Source organism: Callospermophilus lateralis, chromosome 1, assembly GCF_048772815.1.
Source record: "Callospermophilus lateralis isolate mCalLat2 chromosome 1, mCalLat2.hap1, whole genome shotgun sequence".
NCBI classification, from domain to species: domain Eukaryota; kingdom Metazoa; phylum Chordata; class Mammalia; order Rodentia; family Sciuridae; genus Callospermophilus; species Callospermophilus lateralis.
In genome coordinates, this window is record NC_135305.1 from 3,178,456 (window position 1) to 3,193,429 (window position 14,974).

General features: G+C 44.3%; 1 protein-coding gene across 1 annotated transcript in view; it reads left to right on the top strand.

Moving 5' to 3' along the window:
* The window catches only part of Cnpy1 (canopy FGF signaling regulator 1), a 35,064-nt gene extending 23,996 nt beyond the window's left edge, over positions 1–11,068 (top strand). Inside the window, exons 2-4 of the mRNA XM_076831432.2 lie at positions 5,076–5,279; positions 7,026–7,122; positions 11,031–11,068. Of these exons, the coding sequence (XP_076687547.1) occupies positions 5,076–5,279; positions 7,026–7,122; positions 11,031–11,068 (339 nt within the window). The remainder of the gene's footprint in view (positions 1–5,075; positions 5,280–7,025; positions 7,123–11,030) is intronic.
* The last annotated feature ends 3,906 nt before the right edge of the window (positions 11,069–14,974 follow it).

Genomic DNA, 14,974 nt, shown 5'->3' on the forward strand with positions numbered 1-14,974 from the left:
TCTGAATTAGAGCCATCTAACGTGATAGAGTCAGTAATGATTTGTAAGTGAATAAACAAGTTTATATTTACCACTAAGGCAGCAATACTGTGGCTTGCCCGTTCCGGTGTTCTCTCTTTTTTCTATTAGTTGTTTTTGGAAGAGCAAAAGAGCTTGGGGGGCTGAGGCAGGGAGATGGCAGGTTCAAAGCAACTTAGTGAGGCTGTAAGCAACCTAGTGAGACCGCGACTCAAAATTTTAAAAAATAAAATAAAAAGGGCTGGGGTGAGGAAAACCACCGGAGCCTCACCAGGCCAGGGCAAAGCCAGACACAGGGCAAAGCAGGTACCCAGGTCCTGGGCCAATGATTCTTAACAGAGGCTAAAAAATGGTGCCATTTTTCATGTCCATAGGTATATTTCTTTTCTCTTACCTAACATGCTTGAAATTTAAAAAGCTTTTAGGAAGACTAGCAGAATATTGTTTTAAAATTGGAAAGCAATGGCTTTACTGATCTTACATTTAATAATGAGAGGAAGGCACGTTTTTGACTTCAAGGAAAAGTTGGATTCTATTAGGTGACTCCTATCTGGTGACCGTTCAACGCTGGCCCATCATGGAATTTTTTTTCCCATTTTGTCCCTGAGTGGAAAGAGCTTCCAGAATAAAAATGACACTGAATCCCAGGAAAAATTTACCCCAAATCACATAGTTCTCATCTTTTTTATAATTTTTTTAGAGAGAGAGAGAGAATTTTTTTTAATATTATTTTTTTAGTTTTCGGTGGACACAACATCTTAATTTTTATGTGGTGCTGAGGGTTGAACCCAGCGCCCCACGCATGCCAGGAGAGTGCATTACCGCTTGAGCCACATCCCCAGCCCTAGTTCTCATCTTATTAGCACTTTTTAAACAACGTAAGTTTTTGCTATTGATGCTATTGATATGTCTATGAATAGTAACGGCAGGAAATACTGGCAGAATATTTTATTTTAAATAAGAATGAGTAGTTTCCATTATTCAAATTTTAGAAAGCAAAAATTAGATACTGTGTTCACCACTATATTGTGATGTGTGGTACATGGTCCCCAAGTCTTCCCACTTTTCCTCCCAGCCCTTATGATGGCCCAGCATCACCTGCTCAAAAGGACTTCCTGGCGCTTGGGGCACTGTGAGGTCAGCTGCCTGTCGCAATCTCTCTCTAAAGAAAGGTCATCCAAAACCTCTTCCGACTCTGCCCAGACACCGTTCAGTGTTTCTGATATACAGAAAACTGCAAATGTGTCAGCCTTCATTGTTCTTCATCAGAATGAGCTCTGGAGCTCTCTTTCAGATTTCTAATTATATTGTCTAATAAAACTAAGCAGTCAATGCCATTTGCATATTATATGAAGAAGTGTCAGACAACAAACTCATAGCAGTCAATTAACATAAAGGCTAATTATATATCTCATCAGCTTACAAGAGTTTCTGAATTCATGCTTCTGTTGTAGCCTGAAGCAAGGGCTTGGAATTTTCACTTCTAAATATTGACTTTTAACTAATATCAGGAATTATTTCATTTTTTATGGATGAAAAGTTAGTGATTAAACTAGATGCAATGTTTGCTATAATGCAATTAAAATTTCTACATTAACTAACCCTGTAGAAAGGAAATCTTTGCAACAATGTGAAATTAATTATCAGTGCCTAAACAGGTTAAGTACTGGTTTTGTATCTGAAGGCAACTCCAAAAGAACAATCAAGATGAGTAAAATTTGTTGGTGACTGTCAGACTGTAATGGCAGAGAGACACCCCACACAACGATTTTCAGGTCTAATTGTGCACTGTGACATAATTGTATTCCTCCCTGATTGTGATAGCTATCAAGCAAGAAATTTACTACAAGATTAACAGGGACACAGTAATGAAAAAACACGGGCAGCATCCTGTAATTGACTGTTATTAAAGTGTGTCACAGTGGCCGGTAATAAACTCCCTAGCTGCAGTGTTCTAGAGAAACCAAAGCCAGAACTTTTGCCTACTTTTTCGGTTGTTAAGTTGCGATATGGAGATTCCCCAGCCCCCAATCCAGTGCTCACTTACTGAGCACACGGTCAACGGAAGCCTAAATGGGGGCGGGGGTAGGGGACAGACACTGCATGTACAACGTATGATTTAAGTTGTAGATGTCTTTCCAAAGTGAGAGAAGTTAGGATTCACTTTGGTTGGGGTACTCCAAGATAGCGATGAAATTATCACGGATCATTTTTTTTTATTTCTGACTTGTACCAAATGAGCCCACGTGCAAAAGAAATGGCAGATAAGAAAACTGCCCCAGTGAACCCTCTCCTGCCACTTCGGTAGCGATGGCGATGGCGGCCTTTTCATTCATATTTTAATGAGGCTAGTATCTCCGAGGCGTCCAGGGAGGGCGGAGGCAAGGTTCCCGGAGGTTACAATAGGAGTCGCTTTATTGACAAGTACCATTCAAAATCTTCACAGCACAGAGAGAAAGACTCAGTCTCACCCCTCTTGTCCCTGTCCTTCCTGTGCTCTCAGAATCGAAACGATCCAAGGGGAAAGAGGCTCACTCTAAGGACAGTCTTCAAATTTACTGAAGGAGGTTCTGCTAAGTAGAATCATAGAAAACTCTATTCATGTACATTAAAATACTTGTATAAAGAGCCACAATGATGAGCATTTTTTTCTTAAATATTTTCTGGGGGAAAAAGCTGATGCTTTGGTATTTTAAGAGCGAAATATTTTTAATATTCAGTAAAACGACCTCTGCTAGTGTCAGGTTGGATGTGCTCCCTTTCCTGCTTACAGGACTCGGTAACATGGAGTCTTTTGAGCTAGCTGCCAGCAACCATTTCCTGCTTTTAAAGGATCTGTACTTGGCAGGGCCATCAGCCTCCCTGGACTTGGAGCATTATAGAAATCCACTATGCTCCCTGGCCATCACATACGTGTGCTGAAATAGGCACAATGTTGCTTGACTTCAGTATATAAAATTATACTTTAAAAATAAGGAAAAACAACCCACTGCGAAGTGGAAAGATTATTTTCAAAAAGTGCAACCCAGGACACAAAAGGGCTCTCAAAGACCAGAGGTGGCAGGCCTCTCACACACCAACATCGTGGTTTTGCCCAAAATGTATGGGCTCAACAATTTTTGCGCAGCTCAGAGTGTTAGGTTAGTTTAAAAATCGGGTTCTAGAGTGACCGGTACTCCACCGGCCAGGCCGGGAGTGTGAGGGGCCTGTTGGCACCCCGGGGTTAGGGGCTGGGCTTCTCACAGGCTCCAGCCCCCAGACCGGTCCCCATCCCCCCAACCACCAAGTCTGTTTGCTTTCCCGTTGGGCGAAGAGGGGGAAGTGGGAGGGAGAGAGAATGGATTTCTTGATTACAGTTAGATTTTTTTTAAATCAAAGAGTCCACTCTTCACTTTCAAGTAAAATGCTGCTTCTTACACCCAGGAAGTATGACTATATTGGTATGCGTCAGATAAGGAAGGATGCTCGGAACACGAGCACTGCAGGAAAACCCGCCCAGGATCATTCTGACTTGGTGTGATTTAAGTATTCACCGCTGCATTGTGTAACTTTCCCAGTGAATGATACATGTTTCCTCCTTGGTTTCCATCAGTCATAAAGCAGATTTGGATAGGTTTGTGGGCCTACGTAAATCTTGTTACAACTTGCAAAGTTCGAAGAGCGTGGTAAAGTCGTGAGTAAAACACCGGCATGCACCAGGTTTTGACCGCACATATGTTTAACAATTAAGGCAGTTAGGAGTTAAAAACTTGGTGTTTGAGTGAGAACCAGGGGCTGCGGCGTGTCCTAGCACAACCAACTCTTGGACTGCCAACGAGGACGCACGGGCCTGCGAGCAGCTCGCGCGCCTCCCGCCGCCGGGGGACGTTACCTGTGCACGCGAGGTGCAGCGGGTGGGTGGTGCGGTTTCCTCTGAGGCTCTCCTCTTCCCGAGTTCCTTTCAGAATGTTTGTACAGGGCTGATTCCTTATTGAAACGGGGGCCGACGGTGGCGACACCGGGGTGGTTTATAATCGCCGGGGTCTGCGCCACACAAACCCCCGCGCCCTGCGCTTTCATGTTAATTCCGCCGCTCTGGCTGATGAGATTTGCGGCCAGATGGCGGTGAAGCGCGGAGACCCTTTGTGCGCCCCGAGCGCGCCTGTGAATGTCGCGCGGTCGCTGGCACCGGAAGGGTTCACACTGCGTGTGAAAGGGGACAAAGGAGCCTGGATATATCAACACTGCAGAGACCGAGTTCATTTGTGATGCAGCCCCTTTCACCGCGGTTGTCATGCAAACTTCCTACTTTGATCAGCGGAGGGTGGAGAGGGAGAAAGCCCGCAAAGCCGCGGGCCGGGCGCGGGCCCGGCGCCCTTGGCGGCTCCACGCCCCCTTCCGGAAGGAGCCGCGGGGACGCAGCCTCCGGCACCTTGACCTGTCTAGACGACCCGAAGGGTTTTGTCTCGGTTACCAAGGGCGCGGGGTGCTCTTTGACCCACGCCCAGGGCGGAGGTGGCGGGGACCCTCGCCGCACCCCAAGGGAGAGGGGCGCCAGCGTTCCCAGCCCGCGCACCCCGCGCACCCCGAGCACCCCGCGGGCTGCAGCCGAGCGCGCTGACGCGGAGCGCGAAACTTCTGGTTTCCCCTGCGGGCGGGTGCAGAGTTCCCGGGCAGGAGCGCGTCTCTCTCTCTCTCTCTCTCTCTCTCTCTCTCTCTCTCTCCCTCCCTCCCTCCCTCCCCCACCACACTCCCTCTCTCTCTAGATAGATAGATAAACAACTGTCTTCTGTGCCTCAAGCTTTTTTTCTGCATGTTCAATGACTTTTTTTTTTTTTAGGAATTATATGCGTAGTAGTATAGTTTCCAGATCTTTTTTTTCTGTCCTCTTTTGAATCTACTTTTCCCTACTAAAATTTAAGCTGACCTTAAATTATGTAAATAACGGAGCTGAGACGCTGAGTTCCGACGTGGACGCTTTGCAGCAGCGGGGTCCTGCATTCCCGCGCGCCCACTGGACCATCCTCACTGGGTCAGCGTGAAGGCGAGTGACCTGCGCGCCGTGCTTCTCTTCACAGGTCCCCCTGGCCCAGTCCGAGGCATTCCTGACGGACCTTCTGGACAAAGTGTGTGAGCGAATGAACGATTACCAGCTAGAGGAAGACCCCGTAACTAAAAAGAAAACTTTCAAGAGATACGCGCCAAGGAAAGGAGACAAAATATACAAAGAATATAAAAAGTTCTATTTTTATTCTGATGCCTACAGACCTTTGAAATTTGCGGTAAGCTCTCTTCTTTTAAGAAGAATTATTTAATGCGTGAGCCTGTTTTTGGTACTTTTTTTTTTTTTTCTTTCCCACTCTTTAGCTGTGGCTGAGTTTCAAGACACTGAAGTCAGGTACACATTGAAACGTCACCCTGCCACACTTGGTGTCCTGCTCTGAAAAGTGTTAAGTGTGCACTCCCCACTTGCCTTTCACGGGAGGGCTTGTGGTCTCTGGCAGTCAGTGGACAGACTGAGTGATATCAGCTGCTGTCCCCCAGCCCCTGTGACTGTAAGACAGTTTGCAGCATTTGCTCAGGACCACTCTGCTGTGTAGGGGGACCTCAGCCTGCCCTGTTGCCAAGGGGGGTCTCACAGATGAGCACATAAGGAGTCCGGAGCTGTGGGTTCTAGGTTAAAATCCAAATGAAAACAAATATTGTTTGCAAATATTTTATAGCCACGTGATAAAGGAGAGTGATGTAATCATCTCCCACCCAAGGCTTCAACGAAGAGTTCTTTTCCTGAGGTAGCACAAGTATTCCAGCACAAACTAAGTTAAATAAAAGCTTAGGTATGATATTTGGCATAATGCCAAATTTCCTTCCAGTATAATATTTATTTTATATAAATGCTGGCCTGTCTTGCAAGAATGTGCCTGGCAAAATATTATGGCAGTATATTTCCCTTTACTTAATACGGTTGAATCCCACAGTGATGGGCAAGCCTGCTTTAAAAAATATATTAAGTTTACACATTGGCCAAAATGTCAGGCTCGCCGAAACCCTGAAGTGAGGGAAGTAGTTGACATTTGGAGATTTCATTTTAATTAAAAGATGAGGACAATAATTCAGAGTTAAACATATTGTGGAATAGGGATGGCAGTGATACTGGGGTATTGCACAGGTTCTTAATAAACACATTATGGTGAAATTTAAATATTTTAAGTGCTGTTTAAAAATTTTAGAAACTTGTTTAGTGAACTCAAAAAATGATTTCCAAGGCTACTGAATGCCCTTCAGTAATGTCACCATTCCTAAAATTGTCACCTGGTCATTCTTTAATGAAGAAACATACCTCAGTAGAAATTTAAGATTTTCAGATGCAGAGGCGAATTTGAGCTCCTTCTTCTCTGAAATGCCATTTTTTCTTCTCTCTCTTTCTCTCTCTCCCTTCCTTCATTTTTTTCTGGAACCCTAAATGAAATTTCAGGTGGATCTATAAATGCTCTGAAAAGACCCTCGCCTCAGTAAAGCCAGCAGGTTCTCCAAAGTGAAACTGAAGAAGTGTTTGTTCTGATGGCTGAGAAGCCATCATAGTTTCTACACTTTCAAACCACAAAATGGATTATCATGTTGAATTGGAAGGAAACTGGTTTCACCATTTCAAGGAGTTGTGTTCTTTAAAATGTGTTTAAAAATAGAGTTCCCAGATGTCAGCGCCTTAGCTAGGAAGCCCACTTCTTCCTATGCCTGACCTTCTGACTTTAGGAAGAGAAATAAATAGGAAGAAGTTGTTTCCTTCTTCAAGTCCCATGTCTTTCAGCACCACTAATCATTTAGTTAAGTCCCAGGAAAATGATGCCATTAACGTTCTGGGAAGAGGGTTAATCCAACGCAATGATGTATTAAACCCAAGGACCAAGAGAAGGGGCCCACCTTGGCCACAGCTTTCCTGTGTGTCGCGAATACTGTGGAGCTAAGCCCTTCCTGGGCAGCAGCCCCGCCAGTGTGTGTACACATGTGCTGTTATTATGTTTCTGCAGTGCGAAACCATAATAGAAGAGTACGAAGATGAAATACTCTCACTTATCGCCCAGGAGGCACACTCTCTAGCTGACAAGCTGTGCAGTGAGGAATCAGGTACTGTGTCTGATGGAACATGTGTGCGCAGCCGCTCACCCCGCTCGCTCGACAAACGTCTTGTTTGTAGACTGAGCCTCGCTGCCTCCCTGTGAGCCGGGCTCTGACGTGGGCTTCTGGGGTCTCCCTGCATCAGACCCGGGGAGGGAAACACATCCCTGAAACCACAGGGTTGTGCCGCTTTCCTCGTCCCCCCTCCCCTGCGTTCAAAGGAAGGCAAACTCTCCATTTCCAGTGGTCACCACGAAGCCCATTCAGTCTGGCTTCAAAGCACTTGGTTAAAAAAAATTAAAAATTGGATTTTCCATCCTGTCTCTGGAAAGGAGAATCTCTTTGTGACTGAAGTATTTGCTTCAGCAGAAATTGGGATTTTTTATTTTGTAGGGAAAATTTTAAAGTTTTTGTTTGTTGTGCTGGATTTTTTTTTCCAGATTCCTTTTCCAGAGTTATCTTCATCTTAAAAGTGTTTTTCTGGATCAGAGGGTGGCAAATAATAAGCCTCGTATTCTTAGACATCACCCCAACACTCTCCTCCAGTCAGAAGCTGGAGGAGAGTGAGCAGATGGCCATTTGCTGTGTACCAAGGCGAAGCCCGTTGCCCCTGGCCCTGTCGTAGGTGGCTGGCCACTCATCCGGTCAGATCACTTTGACATTTGTCTAACATGGTTCAGGGATGTGCTTCAAGTTGTGCATTCTTTTCAGATATCTTTGGGAAGGAAATGAATGGACATATAGGAAGATAGCAATTTAAAACCCGTGGAGTGCTTTCTAAGATGTGGGAGTGTGAGACGTTTACAGGAAAGCCTAACATACATGTGTCCATTCTATCAAGTTTAGGACCAACTCTTAAAATGATAGTTACTGCACATATGGAGATAAATATTGCTGTTTTCAAAAGTTACTAGGTGAGGTCACAAATCCCCTACTAACAACATGAAAGTTTCCTTACTAAGTAGACAATTCGGTTGTCTTCTGTTTAAAAGTCCAGTTTCAGTACATTCAGATGAGTGCAGTGAAATGACATGGTGATTCTTCAGCAGTCTGAGTTTCCTCATTGACATTAGACATTTAATGTGCAGTGTAGGAACTTCACATAAGTCCCTAGGCTTCCTTCCCAGAGAAAGTTTCTTTCAAGATTCTCAGACAATCCAGCCACACAGGTTTGCACTAAGATAGCACAGATGGGGTGAGGAGTGCTCAAAATTCTTGTTTTCCTGTTGCCCCTCTGAAGGGTCTGGACTTATCAGAATTGTCTGTAACAAACACAAGTAATCTCCCCCGCCCCTCAAGTCCTACTCAGACCTTCCAGGGAGTCTGGAGAGTGTCACCCTCTGTCTACTGCAGTAGTCTCCCCCAAGTCCACATTCTGGGGAAAACAGTGGTCCCAAGTGCAGCAGCTGGACTTGGTTTCAATAACATTAACAATCTCTCTTTGTTCCTTCTACATAATTTTAATTGGAAATCAAAATCAATATCAACCTTGAAAAAAGCAGAAGCTTATAGAATAAACCTAAGCTATATACAGTATTGCTAGTGTGAGATAAAACACCAGATAATTCTTAATTTGCATTTGTTTTTTATAAAGCCACTTCCTCCTACAAGTGGGAGTATTGAGAGGAAGAGGTGCCACTCAGCAGTGGGAGCCTCCCAGCACTGCTGGTGAGGCGGAGGGGGTCCTTTCAGGCCATGTCCCCGTGAAGTGCTCTGTCAGTGTTGAAAACCATCCCTAAGTTAAAAATGGAGGATGTCCTCACCTTAAGAACAGGCTGGAAACCTACTGCCGATGTAAATACCACAAGTGCAAGGTGGAGAGTGTTTTCAGCCGTGAACCTTCTCCCAGGAAAAATTAAAGGCACACCCCAGTGATACAACTTCCAAGGAAGGACGTGGTGGCGACAGAGAAGTGAGTCCTGTCAACTCACTGGGGTGGCTTCCTGACCTGTGAAGGGTGAGGCTTCCCATCACAGCACTCCAGGTGCACTGGCCCTCACCTGCAGTTCAGCTGCAGTGAGTCTCCCCAGCAGGCTGCACCTGCTGTTTAGGAAAGGGAGAGCCTCCTCTGGCTTCCTCTGCCACAGCTCCACCATGCCGTGCTCTCCGTGGCTGGAATGGCATTTTAAAGAGGTGAATGTGTGTGTTGGAAGTCCTAGAAACTGCACTAACAAATAACTCTTTACTGAGCGTGTACTACATGCCAGACACTAATCCAAGAGTGGGTAAAATGCTCACTTGCTGTTTTTAGGGAGATCAGTAATTATTAGAAAATAGATGCTTCTAAAACTCAAGAGTTGATGGAAGTTTGCTGTCTGTATTTAATAGGCACTTTGCATATATGTGAATTTTGCCTTTTTCAATTTACTGTAGATTGTTTAACTTCTCTTGTTAAGAGTTATACGTGAGCAGATGGGGCCACATCCACAGATTCTCCAAATGTCAAGGTCTGAACATTCACCCTCTCAACACAAAAATCAATGGGGAATAATGGAGAAAACAGGTGTCTAACCTAAGATGGCCACGTTTGAATGAAGAAACAGCACAACAGTGAGATTTCATAAACCTGTGTGTCAGCTTTGATGATAAGACGAGTCTCAGAGAAGGCTGCAGATTGCATGGCCCGTGCATGCCCCTGCAGTTAGGACTGGGTAGAACGTGGGTTGCCGAATGTGTGCTGCTCTTGGGGTGAGAGTAACAGGGGTTCTTCCTCACAGTCTCTCTTTTTTTCTAGGCAAAATTAAAAGTAAGTTCACTAGATTTTCTGGGTGGAATGTTCCGTGGCATTTAACCCAGGCTTCACCAGATGGTCATTTTGATGTCTTGAAGTGGAAATGATTCAAATCTTAATATGATCTAGGGTGCAATTTAAAGTACAACTGCATCCACTGGAGGTGGAAAGCAGACTGCTACAGAGCCCGTGTGGCTGGTTCCTTTAGGTCTGTGCAGGTATTTGTCAGACAGACTGTGTGGAGAGTTGAAAGAGAAATGCATAAATATATTCTGAATATATTACTTCTACTTTGAGAGCAAATTTTAAACACTGAAAAATATAACAACTGTAGAATTTGCCACATGCACATCTTTAATGTAATATATGAAATAAGATATCTAGAATGTAGAACTGTTTAGCTTACATTTAACTTAAAAGTATTCTCACCTTGTTGTCTAGTCTTCCTAACCTAAATGGCAAGACCTTAAAATATAAAATATAAAATAATTACTTTAAAGGCTAGCACATTTCCAACAAACTCTGTGGCTAACAGAATCCATTGCCTTTCTTTTTTCAAAAAAATTTTTATTTGCTCTTTTTAGTTATACATGACAATAGAATGTATTTTGACATTTCACACATACATGGAGTATAACTTCCCTTTCTTGTGGTTGTATACATGATGTGGAGTTACACTGGTCATGTATTCACATATGAACATAGAATCCATAGCCTTTCTAAATGGAATCGGCATTAATCGCTTTCAATTGGAAAAGCAGTAGGAATCACAATACCTAACTGGCTCTTGTATTACATGCCCAGGGCACTGCGGCCCTTCCCAGCTGTGGACACTGTCTAAATGGTCTTCTTTAAACACTCCCTTGCTCCTGGGTGAGTTGCACAATACCTGGCCTTGCTTTAGAGTACTCCAGCCAAGACAGATGGGAAGACGCGCAGAGCACAGCACCGATCGGCCACTGTGGAAGCGGGGCTTGGGGTGTGGGGAATAGATTATACTCTACTTTTGTGCACAGAGGCAAAATTAAAAGTAATTTCACTAGATTTTTCTGGGTGGAATGTTCTGTGGCATTCCCACAATAAAAGTTCAAAAATGCACTCCCACCATCATGCACTTTTTGTGGGATGTAAATGACTAAATTGCTGGTATCTAATTGATAGTGATGGTTTCTAATTATTTTTTCAGGTATTTGTGGAACTTCTGCTAATCATACAGAACTCTAAGCATGACATAACCACTGGTAGAGAAGAGCAGAGTCCCAGTAAAAGGTCAATGTCTGCGTTCGTGTCTGCATGTCTCTCGTGCTGAGAAGTTTCGTCTTGTTCATACGGTGCTTGATTTTGCTTTGAAAATCTGTTGTTTGGCATCACGACAAACCCAAGTCTTCTTGTAGGTGAAGCTGAGGACTTCAGAAAACCTTAATTCCTGGCAGATCTGCATGCAACAACCTTGGCAATAAAGCATTATATCTGGCTATGGGGAAGAACTGAGGCTACTTCATTAACTAAAAAGGGATTTAATGATCTCTACTGTCATTTCTAGTAAATGCATGCACACATAGACAGGCACAGTATGCTATTTGGTAAGAACTTGGTTTCTCAAATACTTGATTGGCAACAAATTTAGGAAAACCTATTGCAAACTTACTTAAAATTTGGTATTCTGGAGGGTTCTATATGGTGTTCAAAGGAACAAACCCACTTTCATCAGGAATGAAATTTTAATGTCTAGAAATATATTTTAAAACATTGGCTCTAAAATTTAATGGAATTCAAAAAATGTATACTTTTTATAGTGAATAGTTATTACATTGGTCTCTCTTGACCATGTATTCTGAGTCCAAATGGCTTGAAAAGTGCATATATGATGACATCGTGTATTTAAAGATGGTGCAGTGACCATGCCTCGTGCTGCAGACTCTCCCAGGCTTCATTCCTAAGGCTTTTCTGCTAACATCCAGAGTGTGGCTTTTACTACTGAACATCCTACCATTCTCCTACCAGGGATTCTTTTGTTTGGAGGTGTGGAGATGGAAGGGGTGGTGGGATGTGGTGGGAAATTACCTTTGAATGAATTTGATATAACACAAAATGTAATGTTCTTGGGTATTTTGTTGTCCCTGTTAAATTTACCTTCACTAGAATCCAACTTTATTCTGTCTGTTAGGGTATAATGGACACCTGTTTTAGTCAATAAATCCTCACTGTTGTCAGTGAGAATTGAGTGGGCAGCATGATGCAAATTCTGTACCAAGAAGGTGGAAACTGTATCGCCACGTTGTTACATAGTTCCCTAGAAAGTACACTGCTCACACTTCAACCAGCTCTTCAGCAAGAAACAATACTTGAATTTAGGAGAATTTACCAAAATGAGGAGAAGAGGTTTCCATGTTCTCGCCCATCTCCTGTCTTATTAAAAGGCAGATTCTTAAGTTGCTGTGACTCGTTTATCTGGGATCCGAGGAGGTGGGTGCTGTCTTGCTGGGCCTGCCCGTGGCATCTGCACAGCCCACGTAACCACGGACCTGCTCTCTGCTGGCTCGCAGTGGAACCTAGTTTAAGAGCAGCTGCTAGCACCATCTCTCAGCAAGCTGTAAGAAGCTGTGGTCTAAAACAGTCTGTCCCATTCCGAAGCCTACCTCTGAGGTTAATGAGGCTTCTGAAGCAGGGAGTTGCAGCCCTGGCCTACGTGGTTCTCTTGGTGTGTGCACTGAATAGAAGGTAATTTCTTACATACAAGGGTCGTCATGGGAGCAGGCTGGTGACGGCAGTTAAGTTAGCCTTGGTGAAACAGGTGACATTGTAATTGCAGAAGTGCCACAGCCCTGGCTTCCACCCTCAGTAATCACTAAAAGTTCTCAAATATGGGAGTTAAGAAAGGGCAGGCTCCTGCTCCAGCTAGACACTGTGGTCAGCTCTTCCTCCCCAGGGCCTGTTCCACTGATGCTGATGCTTTGAGCAGAGAGAGGGGAGCCTCGACTCTAACAAATAGCCAAGTTTCGCCAAATATGGTTTTCCAGATTTTTTTCTTGGACTTCCCAGAAAACAGTCTTGTAGCCTACAATATTTTTGATATCTGGTGACCTGCATATTTTTTTCTTTCCAGAAGCTTTTTCCAGATCAAAGTGGTTGGACTTGTGTAAATATCTGTAGCTTCCTGCATTGCTGGTTAGACCGAGTGATGGCACCCACAGCGCTGCGCTCCCTACGTGCGCAGGACTCTCTGGGTCCTCTGGGTGCTGGGAGGCTGTGCTACTTTTGCTGACGAGCGAGACTGGCTCTTCTCCCTAGCACCCTCCTAACCACATTCCTGCCTTTTAAGTGACAAAGTAAATTAAAAAGCCAGGGTGGATGAAAACCCCAAAACAAAACCAAAGGAAAGGCAGTAACACCTAGGGTGTGAGAGGAGAGTTTCTCAGAATCCGTGGGAACAAACAAAAAAAAAAAAAAAAAGGAGAGAGAAAAAGAGAAAAGAAAGAAAAGACAAAAAGACAAAAATCCCTGGAGAAGCAAGAAGCACATTGCTGGAGGCTCTTATGAAGACAGTGAGAGAAGGAGGCATGTTTGGGCCAATGGCTTCAAGTGAGGCTTCCAAGGGACGGTTTGCTTGGGTCTCTGTGAAGACTCACGTGGACCTGTCCTCAAAGGCCACAGCACAGAGGGAGGCAGCACACCTTTGTGGACCACTGGTCGGTGGGAATCAGCAGAGACCAGCCAGTCCATGTCCCTAAGGAGTGGACGTGGACTCAAGTCCACACCCCAAATAGGAAGGAAAAATGCTTTATTTACGAAGATAAGCCCTGAAAACCAGAGAGCACCAGTAACTAGCTGCCTGTAACTTTATACCCGTTTCCCAGCTTAGGTTGACGTTTATTCACATGTGTAATAGCTTTACCTAAATAGAAAAGTTCAAACTACATCTCAGTCTTAAAATTCAAAAGATATGAGGAGAAATCATTCTTTGGTATGATTCTGTGGTCTGGTTTTAAAGTTCACACAGTTCTGTGAGCTGATCTTGAATGTGTGGAAGCTCATTCGATAGATACTGCCTAGTTCGGTACCAAGCAGCATGAACATCGACACTAGGTCCCCACAGGAGAGATGCACCTGTTAGATATAGTGTGTTTTTGCTGATTCTCCACCTACACTTCAATTCCTCTTTATAAGGTCCTTTTCTTTTCCTCTGTACTGGTGATGGAACCCAGGGATGCTCTGCCATCAAGCTACACCCCAGTCCTTTTTATTTTGACAAGGTCTCCCTAAGTTGCTGAGGCTGGCCTTGAACTTGCGATCCTTCTGCCTTAGCCTCTGGAGTTGCCAGGATTACAGGTGTGGGCCGCTGTGCTTGGCTCCCTTTATAAGTTTCTTGCAATCCTCAGGTTATTTGCTTTTAAGAGCAAAGAACCAAGTGGATAAAAAGATCAAACTCCATAAATGAGATTTAAATATGGAAATCATAGAAGTTATTTGACCTTAAGTCCTCCAGGAAAGAATCAGCACATTGTATTGTCCCCTCCCAGAGCTGTACTGGTGGCCCCTCCCTGCCCCTGCACTTGCTGAGGAGAAAAGGACCACTCTGTCGTCCATTCTCTTGATTTGAGCAAAGGAGATGTGGATCGCGCTTGATGTAGAACTGGCTCATTCGCCTGCAAGGTCATGGCCAGAAGGGTGGGTTTTTGTGCAGAAGGCTGTGAACATGGAGTCTGAGACGCAGGCAGCCCTTACCTTTTGGGTCCTCCAGGAAAGTCCAGAAATGGATGGTAGATGGACGGTAGGTGGAAAGAAGCCTAGATACCCTGGCCTACAAATACACATACACCTAGGTAAAGGAAATCCCAGCCAAGGAAGCCAGCCAGGCTCTGAAGCCTGAGGCTGCAGACTCGAGAGAAATGGTGCTTGGAAAGTTCTTCAGTTCCTTACAGAAAACACATCATTCCTACACTCCTTGTTATCACAAGATTCCCACTAAAGGGAAAAATCTGTCCTCTAAATTGCAGTAGAAATAGAAAACATTCTACCCCACAACAAGAAGATATTTGCAAACAGTCTATTAGGAATTTTCTGGAAAGCAAAAATGCTCCCAGTCTACAGTGAAAGTGCACCAGCACCTTATCCTACGGGTTGTCATGT